We start from the raw sequence: 21641 nt of genomic DNA, 5'->3' as shown, positions 1-21641 counted from the left end.
ATTCACAACTGATCCTTCCTGCTGTTGGCTGATGGGAGCAAAGCTCCACCCAGATTACCTATCTCAATTAGGTTCTTTGAAACTCAGGCCACTTTAGGGATAAAAACAATGGAATTCTATCTGTACAAGTGACTGTTACTCTAGTATAGGGCCATCCCATTTCTCCTTTAAATATCATCTCTTTTTAAAAAATTTTTAGAGTCGGGGTACATGTGCAGGTTACCTGGGTATATTGTGTGATGCTGAGGTCTGGGGTACAAATGACCCTGCCACCCACATACTGAGCATGGTACCCACTGGTTACTTTTTCAATCCTTGCCCCCTTTTATGTTTTCATTGCCTCTTATGTTTTGGTCTTTGATGATTGCTTAACTGATTTTCTCCCAGAAGTCAGCTTTAAAATCCCATTCCAGAAGCTTACTGACCATTTATAAGGCCAGAAAAGTAAAAAGAAATCATATAGATTGGAAAGAACAAAATATAACTGGCCCCATTTGCAGATGCTATTATTTTCTACATAGAAAATCTAAAGGAATTTACAAACAAGAATATCACAACACACACATCCAGTGAAGCAGTTAAGTTTAAATCTAATACATTTACAGGAGCAAAAAATTACAAAACAATGATTAAAACTGATGAACTCAAAGAAGACCTACATAAGACACATATTGTGTTTATGGAGTGGAAGGCTCAGTATAGTAAAGACTTCCATTCTTCCACAATGAAATAAAGGCTTAATGCAATTTCTATCAAAATTTAAGCAGGGCTTTTGAAAACATAGGCTGATCCAAAATTTATATGGAAGAGCAAAGAAAGTAGAATAGATAAATAAATTTTGAAAATGAATAACAGGTCAGGTGTGGTGGCTCACGCCTGTAATTCCAGCATTTTGGGAGACCAAGGCCAGAGGATTCCTTGAACTCAAGAGTTTGAGACCAGCCTGGGCAACATGGCAAAACCATCTCTACTAAAAATACAAAAATTAGCTGAGTGTGGTGACACACACATGTAGTCTAAGCTACTTGGGTGGGAGAATCATCTGATTGTGCAGTGAGCTATGACTGAACCATTGCACTCCAGCCTGGGTGACAGGAGTGAGACCCTGCCTAAAAAAAAAAAAAAAAAAAAAAGGAAAAAGAATAAAAAAATGAGAGCAATCAGTATACAGCTATAGTAATCAAGACAATGTGGCACTGATAGAGGGCTAGATGCATAGATTTTTTGAAAAGAGCATTCAGAAACACAGAAGTAGGCCAAGCAATTCAATGGAGAAACAATATTTTTTTTAACAAATAGCATTGTAACAAGTAGACATCCAAAAAATGAACCTTGACCTAAATTTTGTTCCTTATAAAAAGTTAACTCAAAATGTATCATAGACTAATTTTCACATTTGGCTTTAAAATTTTTGTGTCTGAAATAAACTGAAAACAAAACAATACTTTTAGAATGCAAGTAACTGACAAAGGATTTGTGTCCAGAATATAACACAAAAAATAAGAAAAAATCCATTATGAAAAAACTATAGAGATAGAGAATAGATTAGTAATTGCCAGGGGTTAGGGATGGGGAATGAGGAGAGGACAGAAGATGGGTGTGACTATAAATGGATAAAACAAGGGATCTTTGTGGTGTTATAAGTTTTATATATTGACTATTGGGAGTGGTAGTTACACTAATCTGCGCATGAGATAAAATTGTATAGAACTGCCGGGTGCGGTGGCTCGTGCTTGTAATCCCAGCACTTTGGGAGGCCAAGGCGGGCGGATCACGAGGTCAGGAGATTGAGACCACGGTGAAACCCCGTCTCTACTAAGAATACAAAAATTAGCTGGGCGTGGTGGCGGGCGCCTGTAGTCCCAGCTACTCGGAGAGACTGAGGCAGGAGAATGGCGTGAACCTGGGAGGCGGAGCTTGCAGTAAGCCGGGATCGTGCCACTGCACTCCAGCCTGGGTGACAGAGCGAGACTCCATCTCAAAAAAAAAAAAAAAAATTGTATAGAACTGTACAGACACATACACAAGTGCACATAAAACTGGTAATGTTTGTGGATTGTACCAATGTCAAATTTGATTCTGTACTGTTACATAAGGTGTAGTTACCATTAGGAGAAACGAGGTGTGGGGTACAAGGACTAAATAGTACTATACGGTATTATTTGTATAACTTCCTATAAATCTATAATTGTTTCCAAGAAAAACATTTTTTGAAGTTCCAGTAGAAAAAAACAGACAATATATGAATAGACTATTCACAGAAAATGAAATTGGAGGTAACATATTTGTTTTTTTGTTTTTTGAGTTGGAATCTCACTCTGTTGTCCAGGCTGGAATGCAGTGGCGCGATCTCGGCTCACTGCAACCTCTGCCACCTGGGTTCAAGCGATTCTCGTGCCTCAGCCTCCCAAGTAGCTGGGATAAGAGGCACGCGCAACCACACCCAGCTAATTTTTGTATTTTTAGTTGAGCTGGGGTTACACCATGTTGGCCAGGCTGCTCACAAACTCCTGACCTCAAGTGATCCGCCTGCCTCAGCCTCCCAAAGTGCTGGGATTACAGGTGTGAGCCACCACTGCACCTGGCCACAACATAAATATTTGAAAGGCCTGAATATAAAACATCTGTGGAACAGAATGAAGTGAATTTTTCACATCCACTGGGCCCTTACCTGGCACATATAAAATCACCAGCATCTGCATCCCCATTTATTGATCCAGAAACAAAGAAAAGCTTTGTTGAGGTATATAGAAACTGCTTCTACTCTAACAAACACCGATAACTATTCTTGGCTTGGCATTTTAGAATGTAAACTATATTTTACAGTATGCATGAATGGTCTCTTTCCCTCACTCCAAAACCAACCCAAATGAAGGTGGATTTTTTTCCCCCAAATGGATAGCCAGTTATCCCAATAATAAAATAATTGTTTTGTTTCTATACTCCTTTCAACTAGAAAAAAATGTGTTTAAAATTAAAAATTGGCCTCAAATAAATGCGAAAATACTGCTGATTTCATTATTCCAATTAACATGAAGAGACAGTAAACAAAATAATACCTTGTCAGGTATGTTTTGTGTAAAGAGAATCTCCTATAAATGTTAGTATCTGATCAAGAATAAAAATCCATTTTAAAATTATTTCTCCAGGCCCAGGTTTCCCCCACCCATTTGATTTTTATTTTTGAGAAATTAGGAAAATAAAAGCAAGAAAAAAATTTTTTAAAAACCCATATAATTAATTTGGACAACCAGATTTGTCACCACTGTCATATTTGCTTTCACTCTTTTATTAAAGAAATATTACAGATAAATATAACAACTCCCACCAAACCTTTCCCACATCCCAAAAGGCAAACAAGTCATATATGGATCTGTGACCAATACACGGTACTGTTCTTTGCAAGATCTTATTAAATTATATAAATGTTATACTGTGTTCCTTTGTGCATTTTAATTTTTTATCTCAATATTATATATTGTAATCTATCCATATAACTATAGGTAGATTTTGTTTCTCTCTAAATTCTGTATTTTATCACAGAAATGATCACACTTATTCATCTATTCCACAATTGATAAAAATTTGTTATATCCAATTTTGGGCAATACAAACCATGATTCAGGAACACAGTGATATATGTCTCTTTGTGTACATTTGCGGGTGCCTGTGAGGCCAATACACCAAAATTCAACGGACTATTCCATGTTTATGTGTTTTTTAAAGAAATCTTGTTACCCTAAAGTAATAGATTCTACTTTCATCATAGTTTTAGAATTTTGCTTTTTATATTCTGGTCTTTAGTTGGATTTTATTTTTGTATATGATATAAAGTGGAAAGCTAAAATTTTTCTCCTATGAACCTTCCATTTATTAAATAAGCCATTCATTCCCCAATGATTTCAATAGCACTGTCATACACAGAATTCCTGTTATCTTCTTGGATTTTTGTATGAATGCTCACTATCTTACTACTGCTTCATTTATTCACTCAGTAATACATTGTTTAAATGACAACAGCTTTAAATAAGTATATGATATATCTAATAATAGTGTCTTCTCTATTTGCTTTGTTAAGTGTGTTTCAGCTATTTGTGTTTCTTTATTTTTCCACATAAAATTTTTGGGTAAGTTTGTGAAGTTCCTTAAAATAAAACTGATGTAAACTTCAGAAGTATATTAAACTTAGCAATTTGGGAGAGAAATTATATTTTTACAATGTCAGGTCTTTTCAGACAAAATATCATTTTTCAGGTGTTCTTTTGTGTCTTTCAACATGTTTTATAACTTGATAAAGACCTCAATTCATTGTTGTGTTTATTCTTAGGTTTTTGTATCAACACATTTTCTAATTAACTATTTCTTGCATAAAAGTTATTTTTATAGTTCTTCATTGATACTTGTTTTCCTTACTTAATACATTGGCTAGGAACCCAAGTATTTTGTTATGCTGATGGCAGACACCTTGTTTCAGATTTCAATGAGAATGCTGATTAAATATTATCAGTAATATGTCTGCTGAAAGTTTCTGATAATCAGCTTTTTCATTATATAATTTGTCATCTTGGAAGAATTCTCTAATGTGTCATAAATTTGTAGCTTTTTCAGAAGGCTATCCCACATTCATAGTTTTCTACTCTGGAAGTGATCATGTAATGTGCAATGAGGTGTTAATTCCTTCAGAAGGCCTTGCCATATTCACAATATTCATAGGGTTTCTAATGAGTATGAATTCTCTGGTGTCTAACAAGGTGTGACTTTTGGCTGAAAGCCTTGCCACACTCAATACAGTGATAGGGCTTCTCACCTGTATGTTTTCTCATATGAAGAGTAAGAGATGAGATTTGAGAGAAGGCTTTTCCACATTTACTACAGTCGAAGGGTTTCTCACCTGTATGTCCTCGTATATGTATAGTAAGGGATGAGCTTTGAGAGAAGGCTTTTCCACATTTATTACATTCATAGGGTTTTTCACCTGTATGGCCTCTCATGTGCACAATAAGGGAAGTTCTTTGAGAGAAGGCTTTACCACATTCATTACATACATAGGGCTTCTCACCTGTGTGACTTCTCATATGTAAATTAAGCAGTGAGCACTGAGAGAAGGCTTTACCACATTTATCACATTCATAAGGCTTTTCCCCTGTATGACTTCTCAAATGAAGGGTAAGGGATGCAATCTGAGAGAAGGCTTTACCACATTCATTACAATCATAAGGTTTCTCTCCAGTATGAACTTTTTGATGTGTAATGAAGTTTTGCTTTTGGCTGAAGGCTTTACCACATTCATTGCATTCATAGGGTTTCTCTCCAGAATGAATTTTCTCATGAGCAATGAGATTTGATTTCTGGCTAAAGGCTTTCCCACATTCCTTACATATATAGGGTTTTTCCCCAGTATGAATTCTCTGGTGTCTAACAAGATTTGACATCTGTATAAAAGCTTTCCCACATTCATTACACTCATAAGGTTTCTCTCTAGTATGGATTTTCTGGTGTGTAATGAAGTTTTTCTTGTGGCTGAAGGCTTTTCTGCATTCCTTACATTCATAGGGTTTCTCACCAGTGTGACTTCTCATATGTACAGTAAGGGCTGAGCTTTGAGAGAAGGCTTTTCCACACTCATTACATTCATAGGGTTTTTCACCTGTATGAATTCTAACATGTATAATAAGCATGGAAAACTGAGAGAAGGCTTTACCACATTTATCACATTTATAAGGTTTTTCTCCTGTGTGACTTCTCATATGAAGAGCAAGGGATGCAATTCGAGGGAAGGCTTTACCACATTCATTACATGCATAAGGTTTCTCCCCAGTATGAACTTTCTGATGTGCAATGAGGCTTTGCTTCTGGCTGAATGCTTTTCCACACTCATTACATTCATAAGGTTTCTCTCCAGTATGAATTTTTTCATGATCAATAAGATTTGATTTCTGGCTGAAGGACTTCTCACATTCCTTACATGCATAGGGCTTCTCTCCAGTATGAATTCTTTGATGTCTAATGAGATTTGATATTTTAATGAAAGCTTTACCACATTCATTACATTTGTAAGACTGCTCCCTACTGTGAATTTTATAATGTTTACTAAGTTTTTCCTTGTGACTGAAGGCTTTTCTACAGTTACTACATTCATAGGGTTTCTCTCCAGTATGAATTCTCAGATGTCTGATGAGGTCCAAAGTCTGATTGAAGCCTTTTCCACAATGATTACACTTAAAGGGGGTAATGACAAAATGGGATGAGCTATTACCATATGATTTCACAGGTTCCTTATATTCACAATGTTCCTTTCTTGTAAGGCATTTCACATTATTATGACAGTCAAAATTATGTTCTAAACACTTTCCAAATAAGTCATACTCATAGACATTGTGTCTGGAAGGGAAAAAATCAGAGTTCAGAGGAAATACATTTGCAAATTTCTTTTGACATTCATTGCCTTTTTCTTCAGTCAGTGTTTTCTGGAATTTAACTTCAACTTGTCTCAAAAGTCTGTCCTGGTTTTTCTGATGCTCATCAACTCCCCATATTTCTCCTAAAACAGATCACAAATAAATATCACTTACAATTTTTTTCCAATATTGTAATATGAAGAACATTTTGAAAAATATGCAATTATGGGACTGATTATTGGTTTAAGCCCTACTCTCCCACTATTAAAACATTTTCAAGTGCATATATCTCTTATCTCTGAAGTTTTGAGAAGGAAATTCAGGAAAGGAAATATGAGTAGAGGCATATATTTATAAATACAAATAGCTTTGATCGCTTTAAAAAATGATCTGATAGAAAACAAATAGGTAAATAAATAGGAAATGCAGAATGTACAAAGGAAGTAAGAAGAAATAATGATAGAGAAAAAACAAAAACAGGAAGCTAAAAACTATAAGATCATTTTGCAGGACTCTATTAAAATACATTTTTATAATCTAAACACTTTTCTGGATTGTAAATTACCAAAACTGATTCTACAAGATGCAAAAAAGTTATCTAAACCAATTTCTGTAAAATGAAAAGAAATACGAAAAGTAATTCCCTAAAACAAAAAGGAAAAACCCAGAGATCCACATAAAAATTCTAACAGACTTTAAAGGACAACTCCTATACTGTCTACAATGTTGTGAAAGAAAAAAGACAAAAATTCCCAATGTTTTTGTGTATGAAACATATATTAATACCAAAACCTGACAAAGATGACACACCAAAAAAGCAAACTATCCAATTTCATTTATGAAAACCATTGTAAAAATTCTATGTAAAACATCAAAATGACCCAAAAGGAAAAAAGTGACCCAGAAGTACATTAAATATAAAATATATCATATTTGAGTTGAGTACATTTTTTCCAGGGATATGTTTAAATAGTAGAAAGTATATTACTATAAATAAATAAATTAATGAAAAATATCAAGTAATGACATTTGAAAAAATGAAAAAATCAAGTAATCATTTCTGTAGATATTAAGATCATAAAACTCAACATCTATTTTTCATTTAAAAATCCTTTATATAAAATAGGAACAAATAACATTTAATTTGAGAATAAAGTACAGTACAGCCCAAACGCCAGCACTTTACTTAATGGAAAACATCCAGAAGCATTCACATTGAAGTCAGAAATAAGAAAAGATGAGTTGTCGCTACTCATTGCAGTACTGGGTAGTACAATTAAATAAGATAAATAAATCAGAGGTATGAAAATTAAGAGGCCGGGCATGGTGGCTCATGCCTATAATCCCAGCACTTTGGGAGGCCGAGGCAGGCGGATCGCGAGGTCAGGAGATTAAGACCATCCTGGCTAACACAGTGAAACCACGTCTCTACTAAAAATACAAAAAAAAAAATTAGCCGGGCGTGGTGGTGGGCGCCTGTAGTCTCAGCTACTTGGGAGGCTGAGGCAGGAGAATGGCGTGAACCCGGGAGGTGGAGGTTGTGGTGAGCCAAGATTGCGACACTGCACTCCAGCCTGGGCGACACAGCGAGACTCCATCTCAAAAGAAAAAAGAAGAAGAAAAAAAAGAAAATTAAGAAAAGAGTTGTCCTCTTTTCTTAATTAAAAGGCGTGAGTGCAGTGGCTCACGCCTGTAATCCTAGCACTTTGGGAGGCTGAGGCAAGCAGATCTCTTGAGCCCAGGAGTTCAAGACCAGACTGAGCAACGTGGCAAAACCCTATTTCTACAAAAGATACAAAAATTAGCATGCCTGTAGTCCCAGCTACTAGGGAGGCTGAGATGGGAGGATCACCTAAGCCCGGGAGGTTAAGGTTGCAGTGAGCGGAGATCACCACTGCTCTTTAGCCTGGGGGAAAGATTAAAACTGTGTCTCAAAACACAAAACAAAACAAAACAAAAACAAAAAAAAGGAAAAGAAAATGAAAATTAACATTATTTGTCAGAAACAAAACTGTTTACCTGAAAAATCAAGTCATCTGAACAATTATGAAAAGTAAGAAATTCATTACATATCAATCAATATTTATTTTTAAAAACCTTCATATACAGACAACTACAGTCATCCCTCATTTTCTATTGGGGACTGGTTCCAGGACCTCCCATGGATACCAAAATCCATGGATGCTCAATGCCTTACATGAAATGATAAAGTATTTTCATATAACCTATGCGTATCTTTCTGTATACTTTAAATAATCTCTGGATTACTTATAATACTGAATACAATATAAATGCTATGTAAATCATTGTTATACTATAATTTAAAATTTGTATTTTTTTATTGTTGTATTGTTATTTTTTGTTGCTTTTTTCCCCTGAATATTTTCAATCTGTAGTTGCAGAAAGCATGGATAGAAAGGGCTGACTATATTTAGAAATTATAGAATTAAAAACTACATTTACAATGACAACAAAAAGTATGAAAAATATACAAAAATAAAAAATGTCAAAAAACCATATGAAGAAAAGTTTAAAATGAACACACAGACTTGAACAAATGGAATGGTGTTATGGATTGAATTGTGTTATGGATTGAATTCAAGTCCTAACTCCTAGTGCCTCAGAATGAGGCTTCATTTAGAAATAGGGTGATTGAAGATGAAATTAGTTAAGATGAGGTCAAACTGGAATAAGAGAATTCCCAATGCAATATGACTTGTGTTCTTACAAAAAGAATGCTACATGAAGAGACAAGAGACACGGAAGAAATGCCATGCGAAGACGGAGAGACATAGTAGAGTTCCACTGCCACAAACCAAGGAATGTCTGGGAATACCAGAAGCTGAAAGAGGCAAGGAAGAATCCTTCCCTACAGGTGTCAGAGGGAGTATGGCCCTACTGACACCTTGATTTTAGACTTCTGGCCTCCAGAACTGTGAGAATAGTTATTTTTTTTATTTTTTAGAGACGGAGTCTCACTCTGTAGCCCAAGCTGGAGTGCAGTGGCACGATCTCGGCTCACCGCAACCTTCGACTCTGGGGCTCAAGCGACTCTCCTACCTCAACCTCCCAAGTAGCTGGGACTAGAGGCGTGCGCCACCACACCTGGTTATTTTTTTCATATTTTTAGTAGAGATGGGGTTTCACCATGTTGCCCTGGGTGGTCTCAAACTCCTGAGCTCAGGTGATCCACCTGCCTCGGCCTCTCAAAGTGCTGGGATTACAGGCATGGGCCACCACACCTGGCCAATTCCTGTTATTTCTAAGTTACCCAGTTTGTGGTACTTTGTTTCAGCAGCCCTAGGAAACTAAGAAAAAGGCATTAAAGCATTTTAGACAAGAAAATTCAACGGCATAAAGATGACATTCGTAAGTTAATATGTCAGTTTAAAGCGGTTTCAATAAAAATGTTTGAAAATAGAATAGCTCAAAGGAAAATGATACTGGGGGTTGCCACCATAGAAGGGAAAAATGTGTAAGAGAAGAATTACTTTTCAACATATATCCTTTTGTACTTTAAAAGTTCTGTTCTGGCCGGGTGTGATGGCACACGCCTATAATCCCAGCAGGTTGAGGCAGGTGGATCACGAGGTCAGGAGTTAGAGACTAGCCTGGCCAACATAGTGAAACCCCGTCTCTACTAAAAATACAAAAATTAGCCAGGCGTGGTGGCACGTGCCTGTAGTCCCAGCTACTTGGGAGGCTGAGGCAGGAGAATCACTTGAACCTGGGAGGCGGAGGTTGCAGTGAGCCAAGATCGTGCCACTGTACTCCAGCGTGGGTAACAGAGTGAGACTCCATCTCAAAAAATAATAATAATAATAAAATAAAATAAAATAAAAGTTCTGTTCTATGAGTATGTGTTATATATCCAGTGTAAACAAATAAAATTGTTCTGAACACTGCAATAATCAACAAAATGAGAAGAACCAATAGGAAGGTTAAAAACTGGATGATGGAATTGGAACATAAAACTGGAGAGGCCCACCTAGGTTAATTGTATAGGGGCAAATATAGTGACCAGAGGAGAAAAAAATAGTAAGAAGTTGAGGTTAAATATGGTATAATAAATACATGAGTTTAGCTCAGATTCTATGCAAAAGTGCATTAATACGGTATCATTTAAAAGGCATAAACCAACGAAGACAAAGACCATAACAGACAACAATGGATGATGGATGTAAACATAATTTTAGCAGATGGAAGAAGATGAAAGGACTATTATGTAACAGAAGAACTGAGAACGCTAAAACCCATGTGCCTGCAGACGAAGATGTCAAAAAGCAAATTCCTACTATATAACTAAAGAAAGGCTGAGAAATTAGAGAAGTCATGCACCATGAAAGATGGGAATGAACAGGGGCCCTAAAAAATAACAGAATTGAATGGAAGTCTATAAGGCAAACAATTGCCTGCACTGTGCAATGAGGTACCTATCACTCCCTAGAGAAGATGGGAGACTACTCTCTGCATCTGGAGAAATGGAACCAGACAGACTCTAGAGTCAGGGACACCAGGTAGAAGAATACAGGGAAAACAAACTGGCTCAAACAAGGAGAACAAGCAAAAGTTTACATATTTAATAAGGCTGAGATATTCAGTTCCCTATTGCTGCTTACTTCCAATAGGAAAATGGAAATTTTTCTCCTCACTGCCAGCATCTGTTATTTTTTCACTTTTTAATAATGGCCATTATGACTGGTGTGAGATGGTATCTCATTATGGTGATTTGGATTTCTTTAACAATCAGTGATATTGAACTTTCTTTCATAAGCTTCTTGGCCATATTTATGTCTTGAAAAGTATCTGTTCATGTCCTTTTAATAGGGCTGTTTTTCTCTTGTAAATTTAAGTTCCTTATAGATGCTGGATATTAGTCAGATGCATAGTTTGCAAGTATTTTCTCCCATTCTGTAGGTTGTCTGTTTCCCTGATAGTTTACATAAATGATAATCTTGACTAAATGTATTACAACGAATATACAAAAAGATAATAAAATAAAATCTACAAATCAATAATTCAAAATAGAAACATAGGCATACTTCAGAGATACTGTGGGTTCAGTTCCACACCACCACAATAAAGCATGTCACACAACTTTTTTGGTTTCCCAGTGCATATAAAAGTTATGTTGGCCGGGTGCAGTGGCTCACGACTGTAATCCCAGCACTTTGGGAGGCCGAGGTGGGTGAATCATTTGAGGTCAGGGGTTCAAGACCAGCCTGGACCATATGGTGAAACCCTGTCTCTACTAAAAATTCAAAAAAATTAGCCGGGCGTGGTGGCAGGTGCCTGTAATCCCAGCTACTGGGAGGCTGAGGCAGGAGAATCATTTGAACCTGGGAGGTGGAGGTTGCAGTGAGCCGAGATCATACCACTGCACTCCAGCCTGGATGACTAAGAGAGACTCCATCTCAAAAAAAAAAATTAATACTATATACTTAGTCTATTACGTACATAATAGCATCATGTCTAAAAAATGTACTACATCTTAATTTAAAAATATTGCTAAAAAATGCTAACAATCATCTGAACCTTCAGTGAGTCATAATCTTTTTGCTGATAGGTGTCTTCCTCAATGTTGATGGCTGCTGACTAATCAAGGGGGATTTACAGAAAGTTGGGGTGGCTGTAGCAATTTTTTTCTTTTCTTTTCTTTTCTTTTTTTGAGATGGAGTCTCCCTCTGTCGCCCAGGCTAGAGTGCAGAGGCTAGAGTGCAGTGGCTCGATCTCTGCTCACTGCAAGCTCTGCCTCCCGGGTTCACGCCATTCTCCTGCCTCAGCCTCTCCGAGCAGCTGGGACTACAGGCGCCCGCCACCACGCCCGGCTAATTTTTTTGTATTTTTAGTAGAGACGGGGTTTCACCATGGTCTCGATCTCCTGACCTCGTGATCCGTCCGCCTCGGCCTCCCAAAGTGCTGGGATTACAAGCGTGAGCCACCGCGCCCGGCCTGGCAACAATTTTTTTAAATGCTAACAGACTATACTGGTTGAAGTTACTGGTAGAAATATAAATTATTACAGTCTCTTTGGAGGGCAAAAGTGACTTTATAAAATTCAAAATACATGTATATGGACATATATATGTATGTGTATGTATGTATATGTGGGTATATATAGATGCACACATACATTACATACACTTGCATATATACATGACAAATATATCAGAAAATGGGAGCTACCAAAAAATCGGCACTGACTTAAAACTTGTATTGAAATAAAAGGGTGGTAGTGATTATTGAAGTATGAGAGCAAAACCTAAAAATACAGTGGGAAGTATGACTGTACGATATTTCAGACATTTAGAATGGAAGAAAGAAGAGAAAGTAAGGGACTATGAATGTCAGTAGGTTTAATTTAACAACTGCAAATTAGTGAATGTATGCAAAAAGAAAGGATCCTGTATATGAGGGTGGACAGTACTCCTGAAGATGCTAATAATAGGATAATTATCAAAGTAAGGCTGGAAACTTACTAGGTAAGGTTGGTATCTAGCACACAGGTAAGAAAGCCAACCAGATCTCTAAGTTCTGAGGAAAGAAATTAAGAATGGTATCTAGAAATGACATCTTAGGTTTATAAAAAAGAGTTTACATCAATGGTCACTTTTGTACTAGAAAAGTGTACATCAGGCCAGGCGTGGTGGCTCACGCCTGTAATCTCAGCACTTTGGGAGGCCAAGGCGGGCAGATCACTTGAGGTCAGGAGTTCAAGACCAGCCTGGCCAACATAGTGAAATCCATCCCTACTAAAAATACCAAAAAATTAGCTGGGCGTGGTGGCGCATGCCTATAGTCCCAGATACTCGGGAGACTGAGGCATGAGAATCATTTGAACCCAGGAGCCAGAGGTTGCAGTGAGCCAAGATTGTGCCACTGCACTCCAGCCTGAGTGAACAGAGTGAGACTCTGTCTCAAAAAAAAAAAAAAAAAAAAGCCAGGCATGGTGGCTCACGCCTGTAATCCAGCACTTTGGGAGGCCAAGGCGGGCAGATCACGAGGTCAGGAGATCAAGACCATCCTGGCTAACATGGTGAAACCCTGCCTCTACTAAAAATACAAAAAATTAGCAGGGTGTGGTGGCACATGCCTGTAGTCCCAGCTACCAGGAGGCTGAGGCAGGAAAATCACTTGAACCCAGGAGGCAGGGGTTGCAGTGAGTCGAGATTGTGCCACTGTACTCCAGCCTGGTGACAGAGTGAGACTCTGTCACACACACACACACACACACACACACAAAAGGTCTACGTGCTTTCTGAAAATATACATATATTTTTTGAGACAGGGTCTCACTCCGTTGCCTAGGCTAAAGTGCAGTGCTGTGATCATGGCTTACTGCAGCCTCAACCTCCTAGGCTCAAGTGATCCTCCCACCTCAGCCTCCCAAGCAGCTGGGATCACAAGCGTGTGCCACCACACGTGGCTAATTTTTTTTTTTTTTTTTTTTGACGGAGTCTCGCTCTGTTGCCCAGGCTGGAGTGCAGTGGCATGATCTTGGCTCACAGCAACCTCCGCCTCCCGGGTTCAAGCGATTCTCCTGCCTCAGCCTCCCGAGTAGCTGGGACTACAGGCGTGTGCCACCACGCCCAGCTAATTTTTTGTATTTTTAGTAGAGATGGGGTTTCACCGTGTTAGCCAGGATGGTCTCGATCTCCTGACCTCATGATCTGCCCACCTCGGCCTCCCAAAGTGTGGGGATTACAGGCACGAGCCACTGTGCCAGGCCTAATTTTTCTTTTTCTTTTTTCTTTTTTTTAGAGATGAGGTCTCACTATGTTGCCCCGGCTGGTTCCAAACTCCTGGACTCAAGCAATCCTTCCACCTTGGCTTCCCAAAGTGCTGGGACTATAGGCATGAACCACTGTGCCAAGCTCTGAAAATATCCTTAAAGCAATCCTTCCACCTTGGCTTCCCAAAGTGCTGGGACTATAGGCATGAACCACTGTGCCAAGCTCTGAAAATATCTTTGAAGAATATTTTAGAGGGATCAACCATTCACTGATTAATCATTAACAGGGCCCTGACCTCTCCTCACCTGTCTGGTTCCCTTCCACTAACCTTGCCAGTGTCTCCTTAATACTTCTTCTTCCATCACCCATGGTTCTTCTTCTTGCTCCAATTTGAAAATCACATCAGGTTTGGTGAACGGATAGCCTGTCAAAGGGAAGTTACATAGATTTGGGCATACATACTAGGAACAAAGAACCACCCAAAAATTGAGGCTGGCCCAGGAAAACCAGGCTTTCTAAAGGACAAGAAAATGTGGCTTCTGGGGATGCTGTCCCCTTTTGCTCTGAAAACTGCAGCATGGACATTCACATGAGCAAAAGCATCCCAAGGCGAAGCTCACTCTAATATTTAAAAGGTCCACATATTTCAGAAACACTGGGAGAAAAAAAGGTACTTTCTTTCCAGAGTTTGAATTATATAGTAAATTACTCTTACCCACTGTGATTAAGTTGTTATAGTTTTCTAGCATCACGTTCCGGTACAGGTTTCTCTGAGCAGGATCCAGTCTCTTCCACTCCTCCTGGGTGAAGTCGATAGCCACATCTTTGAATGTCACTATTCCCTGTAACAACACACTCCCACTCAATCTGAAGTCATACATCTTAGGTGATTGTAAACAAAATATATTGAACCTTGTTCTGATATTAATCAGAGGTTATTTTAAAAGCCCATCATATTAGCAGCATCCTGTCAGTTTATGTTCATTCACTGATTTAGCAAGCACATGTCTTTAATATCTACCGTGAGTTAAAGGGGAGATCTTAGGTACCAATTTATACTGAGTGTGAAAGAAACAGAAAAATAAAACTTTAACCAAGTTAAGTGTTTGAGATCTCACAAGATACCAAAGGCAGGAAAAAATGAAAGCAAGGGCTTAGATGGAAGCAGAAGCAGGGGACAGAATGATAGGTGAAATCTGTGGTATGGTGGGACATGCAACTGGAGATAGCCACTGATTTAGCAGTTGGACATATTGTTCATGAGATCAGGAGAAATCCACACTGGAAATGAAGATTTATTGGTCATCAGCCTATAATATGTGTCTGCAGCCATGAAAATGGGATCTGATTGCTCAAAGAGTTTACATGTACTGGAAAAGGGGCCACAGATAGAATCTCAGAGACAACCATGAAAAAAAAATATGCTAGGCCAGGCGTGGTGGCTCACGCTTGTAATCCCAGTACTTTGGGAGGCCGAGGCGGGCGGATCACGAGGTCAAGAGATCGAGACCACGGTGAAACCCCGTCTCTACTAAAAATACAAAAAAAAAAATTAGCCAGGCGTGGTGGCGGGCGCCTGTAGTCCCAGCTACTGGGAGAGGCTGAGGCAGGAGAATGGCGTGAACCCGGGAGGCGGAGCTTGCAGTGAGCCGAGATCGCGTCACTGCACTCCAGCCTGGGTGACAGAGCGAGACTCCGTCTCAAAAAAAAAAAAAAAAAAAAGAAAAAAAATATGCCCTGATAACAATTTGTTTTTTAATGGTCAGAAATAGAATTATAACGGAAACTGTGTATTTAAAAAGCTATAGAATGGCTGGGCATTACATGGCTCATGCCTGTAATCCCAGCACTTTAGGAGACTGAGACGTGAAAATCCCTTGAGCCCAGGAGTTCAAGACGGGCCTGGGCAATGTGGCGAAACCCTGTCTGTACAAAAAATACAAAAATTAGCCAGCTGTGGTGGTGTGCACCTGTAGACCCAACTGCTCAGTAGGCTGAGGTAGGAGGATTGCTTGAGCCCGGGAGGTGGAGGTTGCAGTGAGTCGTTACTGCACCACTGCACTCCAGCCTGGCTGGGCGACAGAGCAAAGCCCTGTCTCAAAAAAAAAAAAAAGCTATTGAATGAATTTCAAAAAAACTGGTGAACTTCTTAAAGGCAATGTGATTTGAATATAGAAATCTAATGCACTCTTCCTAGTTCAAAACAGAAATGCCCAAATGTATATGAACATAAGAAAAAAATCTTAAATAGCACTCAGCCTGGAAAAAAGGGAGCAATCCATATTTCCTACTTTTTCAGGAATTTCTACCAGAGACTAGGTGAGAAAAAAAAAAGTCTCCAATAGCTAGTTCACAATGTTTCTAAGAATTTGTTTCTAGGTCCTAAAAGAGACTTATGAGCATGAACATCCATTAACACTAAGGGCTCAGAGAAAGCTGTGGTACTGATGGGAGATCAGCTCCTGAAACCCCTTCCTGCTGAAAATCATGATGTTTGCAATAAACACGTTCAAGAAGCAAAAGGCAAAGTGTCAGAAGAAAAAACCCTGAAATCCAGAGGTTTTTAATATTTCCCCTCATCTGGGAGGAAAATCCAAATAAGCTTGGATAAAGCATTTGGTGAGGAAGTAGGACTGAGGAGAAAGCATGATGTGAAATCTGGCCCTGGTATAATAGTTTCACCAATTACAGGGAAGGACATGAGCACATAAGACACACTCTTGCTGGGACTACCTCAGCTGCAGACTTTTTCCTTAGGAAGTTGTATTTTCTTCAGGAGGTCAGATCATTAAACTAGTAACTAAATTTTAAAAATCAGCACCAAAGATTTTATAAGAAAATCCTATTGCCCCTAGCTCGAGTGACAGAATACCAATAAAATACATTTGAAGAAAATACTTGAGATAAAGAATTTAGTAAATGCAAAAACAGAAACAATTTAAAGTGAAAAATTTAGAACTTATATACATAAATCTCCATATTTAAAAGCTGGAGCTAGATGCAGTGGCTCACGCCTCTAATTTTACCACTTTGGGAGGCCAAGGTGGGAGAACTGCTTGAGGCCAGTTCAAGGGCCAGTCTGGGCAATACAGCAAAACCCCATCTCTACAATGAATGAATGAATGCCATGTATGGTGGTGTGTGGCTATAGTCTCAGATACTTGGGAGGCTGAGGTGGGAAGACTGCTTAAGCCTGGAAGTTTGAGGCTGCAGTGAGCCATGATCCCGCCACTGCACTCCAGCAGCCTCGGCAATAGAGCAAGACCCCGTCTCTTAAAAAAAAAAAAAAAGTTGATAGTTTGAGAAGAATGAATTAGGCAAATGTTTAGTAAGTTTAATGAAGAAAAATAAACATCCCAAATTAGGAAAAACCATTAAAACTAATTGATATTTAAAGCAGTACATATCTGTGGTTGAAACTTTTTTTTTCTTTTTTTTTTTGAGATAGAGTCTCGCCCTGTTGCCCAGGCTGGAGTGCAGTGTGGCATGATGTTGGCTCTCTACAACCTCCGTCTCCTGGATTCAAGTGATTCTCCTGCCTCGGCCTCCCAAGTAGCTGGGACTACAGGCGTGCACCACCACACCCAGCTGATTTTTGTATTTTCAGTATAGACGGGGTGTCCCCATGTTGGCCAAGCTGGTCTCTAACTCCTGACCTCAAATGATCTGCCTGCCTCAGCCTCCCAAAGTGCTGGGATTACAGGTGTGAGCCACCACACCCAGCCTGAAATTTTTAAGTTCATAATGAAATGAATAAGTTAAAGGGAAACATAAGCCTAAGACTGATCTTAAAAAAAAGAAGAAGAAAATCCCAACAGGGCATTACTGTAGCACCCACTGTTATTCTTCTATTCCAATATTTATTCTGTCTTCCCAATTTCTGGCCAGGTACATGGCTGCTGAAATAAGTATTAATATGTTTATATGATAAAGTTCTCGACAGTGAGATGAAAGGACTGCATGCCAACCGCTGATAAGTAAGTATAAAGGCACGAGGTATACCATTTCTCCCAAGCTTCTACCTTCTTGTAGACTGGTAAGTCAATGTTATGGTTAGAGCAAATACAGCCATTTGAGATAATGAGGCAGAAGCCAACAACTGAGAACGGCAGAGCAATGAAGGAGAAAGAGTTTCGTTCTCTGCCATTTGGAGCTACAGGACCAGCCCTGAACTTCAATATGAGAGACAAATAAACTTCTGTCTTGTTTAAGCAAAGGTTATCTAGGCTTTCTATCACAGGCAGTCAAGTGTAATACTAACAGATTAATATGTTCATGCCAGATCTGGCCATCCTTTGGCAGCTATGAAGGCGTGGTGCTCAAATCCTCTTTAAGGGAATCCACTGTGAGAAGCATAGTTGGCAAACAGCTTCCAGCTGCTCCATTTTCATGCTGAGGCCATGATACCCCAACACTGCTTCCAGCCACAGGCTCAGCATAGTGAGGCTATTAAAGTCTGGACTATTACACTTGATATGGTTTTCCTCTTGTGGGAAAGCTTTGGTCAGCAACTCCCCTTTGGCCTGGCTGAGACTTTCTCACAGCTTCAGGGTGGTCTGAGTTGGCAGAAAAAACTATTAGTAAACTTGAAGACAGATCAATAAAAATGATGCAATTTGAAGAAGAACAGAAAAAAGGATGAAGAAAAATGAATACAGGCTGGACACAGTGGCTCATGCCTGTAATCCCAGTGCTTTGGGAGGCCAAGGTGGGAGGATCACTGGAGGCCAGGAGTTCAAGAACAGCCTGGGCAAGATGGTGAGACCCTATCTCTACCAAAAAATTTAAGAAATCAGCCAGGTGTGGTGGCACATGCCTATAGTCCTAGCCACTCAGGAGACAGAGGTGGGAGGATTGATTTAGCCCAAGAGTTCAAGGTTACAGTGAGCTATAATTGTGCCACTGCACTCCAGCCTGGGTGACAGAGTGAGACCCTATCTCAAAAAAAAAAAAAAAAAAAAAAAAAAACAAGGAATATAGACTCAGAAATGTGAGCTAGAGCAATAAGTGCATCAACATATGCATAATTTAAGTGTAAGTTAGAGAGGAGAGAGAAAAGGACAGAAAAATATTCAAAGACATAATGGCTGAAAACTTCCCACATCTGATGAAAAACACTAATGTACATATTCAAGCTCAATGAATTTCCAGTAGGATAAACGCAACAAGGTACACACCTAAACACCTCACAGTCAAAATGTTGAAAATAAATATAAAGAGAAAATCTTGAAAACGGCAAGGGAAAATAGTTCATTATCTTCACCAACCACAATAAAACTAATAGCTGACTTCTCATCAAACACAATGGAGGACAAATAGCAATGGGACAACATATTCGAAGTTCTGAAAGAAAAAAAAAAACTATCAGAGAGGAAGCAGGGAAAGAGGGCCCAATAGAAGCCTCCACTGATCATACTCCCCACAGGCACACCAAATTGAACAACTATCCACACAAAAAAGCATCTTCATCATAACCAAAAATCAGGTCAGCAATCACAGTATCTGGTTTTAACTTCACATCACTGAAAGAGGCACTGAGGAGGGTAGGAAAGACAGTTGTGAATTGCTGATGCTATCCCTCCCCTATCCTCCGACAGTGGCCATATGCTGCTGAGAGAGAATCTGTGCACCTGGAGGAGGGAGACCAGATGATTGTAGGGCTTTGCATTGGAACTCAGTGGTGCCCTGTCACAGCAGAACGCAACACCGGGGAGAACTCAGTTGGTGCCCACACCAGAAGTATTTAGACCAGCCCCAGCCAGTCTAGGGGAATTGTCCATTGTAGCAGTAGGAACCTGAATTCTGGCAAGCCTCACCACCATGGGCTAAAGGGCTCTAGGGTCCTAAGTGAACTTGAAAGGCGGTCTAGGCCACAGGAATTGCAATTCCTGGGCAAGTCCTGGTGCTGTGCTGGGCTTGGAGCCAGTGGACTGGGGGGCATGGGACCCAGTGGGACACCAGCCAGGGTAGCCAAGGGAGTGCTTTTGCCACCCTTTCCCTAACCCGAGGTAGTGCAGCTTGCAGCTCCAGGAGAGACCCCTTCCTTCCACTTGAGAAGAGGAGAGGGAAGAGTAAAGAGGACTTTGTCTTGCACCTTGGATACCAGCTCAGCCACAGTATGATAGGGCACCAGGCAGAGGCCCCTATTCCATGTGCTAGCTCCTGGATGAAACTTCTAGACACACCCTGGACCAGAAGGGAACCCGCTGCCTTGAGAGGAAGAATTCAGTCTTGGCAGCATTTATCACCTACTGACTAAAGAGCCCTTGAGCCCTGAACAGTCAGCAGTGGTAGCCAGGTAGTACTCACCGTGGGCCTTGGGTGAGACTCAGAGACGTGCTGGCTACAGGGAGAGACTCCTGCTTGAGAAAAGGAGAGGGAAAAGTACAGGGAACTTTGTCTTGCAGCTTAGGTACCAACTTGGCCACAGTGGGGTACAGCACCAAGTGGGTTCTTGGGGTCCCCAATTCCAGGCCTTGCCTCTTGGATGGCATTTCTGTACCTGCCCTGGGCCAAAGGGGAGCTTGCTACCTGAAGGGAGAATCCCAGGCCTGGCAACATTCACCACAAGCTGACTGAAGAGTCCTTGGGCCTGGAGTGAACATTGGCAGTAGTCAGGCCATACTTGCCATGGGCCTGTGTCAGTGGTAGCCATAGGGAGAAATTCCTCTGCCTATGGAAAGGGGAGGGAAGAGTGGGAAGGACTTTGCCATGTGGCTTGGGTGCCAGTCCAGCCACCGTAGAATAGAGCACCAAGTAGATTCCTAAGGTTTCTGACTGCAGGCCCTGGCTCCTGGACGGCATCTCTGGACCTGCCCGTGGCTGGGGGGAACTTGCCACTCTAAAGATAAGGATACAAGACTGGCTGGCTTTGCCACCTGCTGAATGTAGAGCGACAGGGCTTTCAGTGAACACAGGCGATAGCCAGGCAGTGGTTACTGTGGGCCTTGGGTGAGACTCAGTGCTGTGCTGGCTTCATCTGACCCAGTGCAGTCCCAGTGGTGGTGGCCACAGGGGTGCTTGTGTCACCCCTCCCCCAGCTCCAGGAGCTCAGCACAGAAAGACTCTGGGAGAAAGTAAGACAACAAGAGTCTCTACCTGGTAATCCAGAGAATTCTTCCAGAGAATTCTTCTGGATCTTATCTAGGACCATCAAGATGGTACCTCTATGATTCTGTAAGAGCCACAGTGTTACTGGGCTTGGCATGCCCCCCTGATGCAGATATGGCTGCAGTGACCAAAAACTTAGATCACAACACCCAAGTCCCTTCAAATACCTTGAAAGCCTTGCCAAAAAGGGCAGGTATAAACAAGCTCAGACTGCAAAGACTGCAATAAATACCTAACTCTTCACTGCCCAGACATCAACAAACATCCACCGGCACTAAGACCATCTAGGAAAACATGACTTCACCAAATTGAACTCAGTACCAGGGACCAATCCTGGAGACACAGAAATCTGTGACCTTTCAGATAGAGAATTCAGAATAGCTGTTTTCAGGAAACTCAA

General features: G+C 40.2%; 1 protein-coding gene across 6 annotated transcripts in view; it reads right to left on the bottom strand.

Moving 5' to 3' along the window:
* Nucleotides 1-3202: 3202 nt before the first annotated feature.
* ZNF569 (zinc finger protein 569) overlaps nt 3203-21641 on the bottom strand; it is a 57977-nt gene continuing 39538 nt past the window's right edge. For all 6 annotated transcript variants that reach the window (XM_058426679.1, XM_058426678.1, XM_032173097.2 and 3 more), the window contains 3 exons: nt 14847-14973; nt 14460-14555; nt 3203-6541 (listed from right to left, as the gene is read on the bottom strand). In XM_058426679.1, coding sequence (XP_058282662.1) covers nt 4719-6541; nt 14460-14555; nt 14847-14973 — 2046 coding nt within the window. In that variant the 3' untranslated portion in view covers nt 3203-4718. The remainder of the gene's footprint in view (nt 6542-14459; nt 14556-14846; nt 14974-21641) is intronic.

This window comes from Hylobates moloch, unplaced genomic scaffold (genome assembly GCF_009828535.3).
Source record: "Hylobates moloch isolate HMO894 unplaced genomic scaffold, HMol_V3 SCAFFOLD_13, whole genome shotgun sequence".
Lineage (NCBI taxonomy): Eukaryota > Metazoa > Chordata > Mammalia > Primates > Hylobatidae > Hylobates > Hylobates moloch.
The sequence above is the reverse complement of the archived record's forward strand: the minus strand, read 5'-3'. Positions and strand labels throughout refer to the sequence as shown.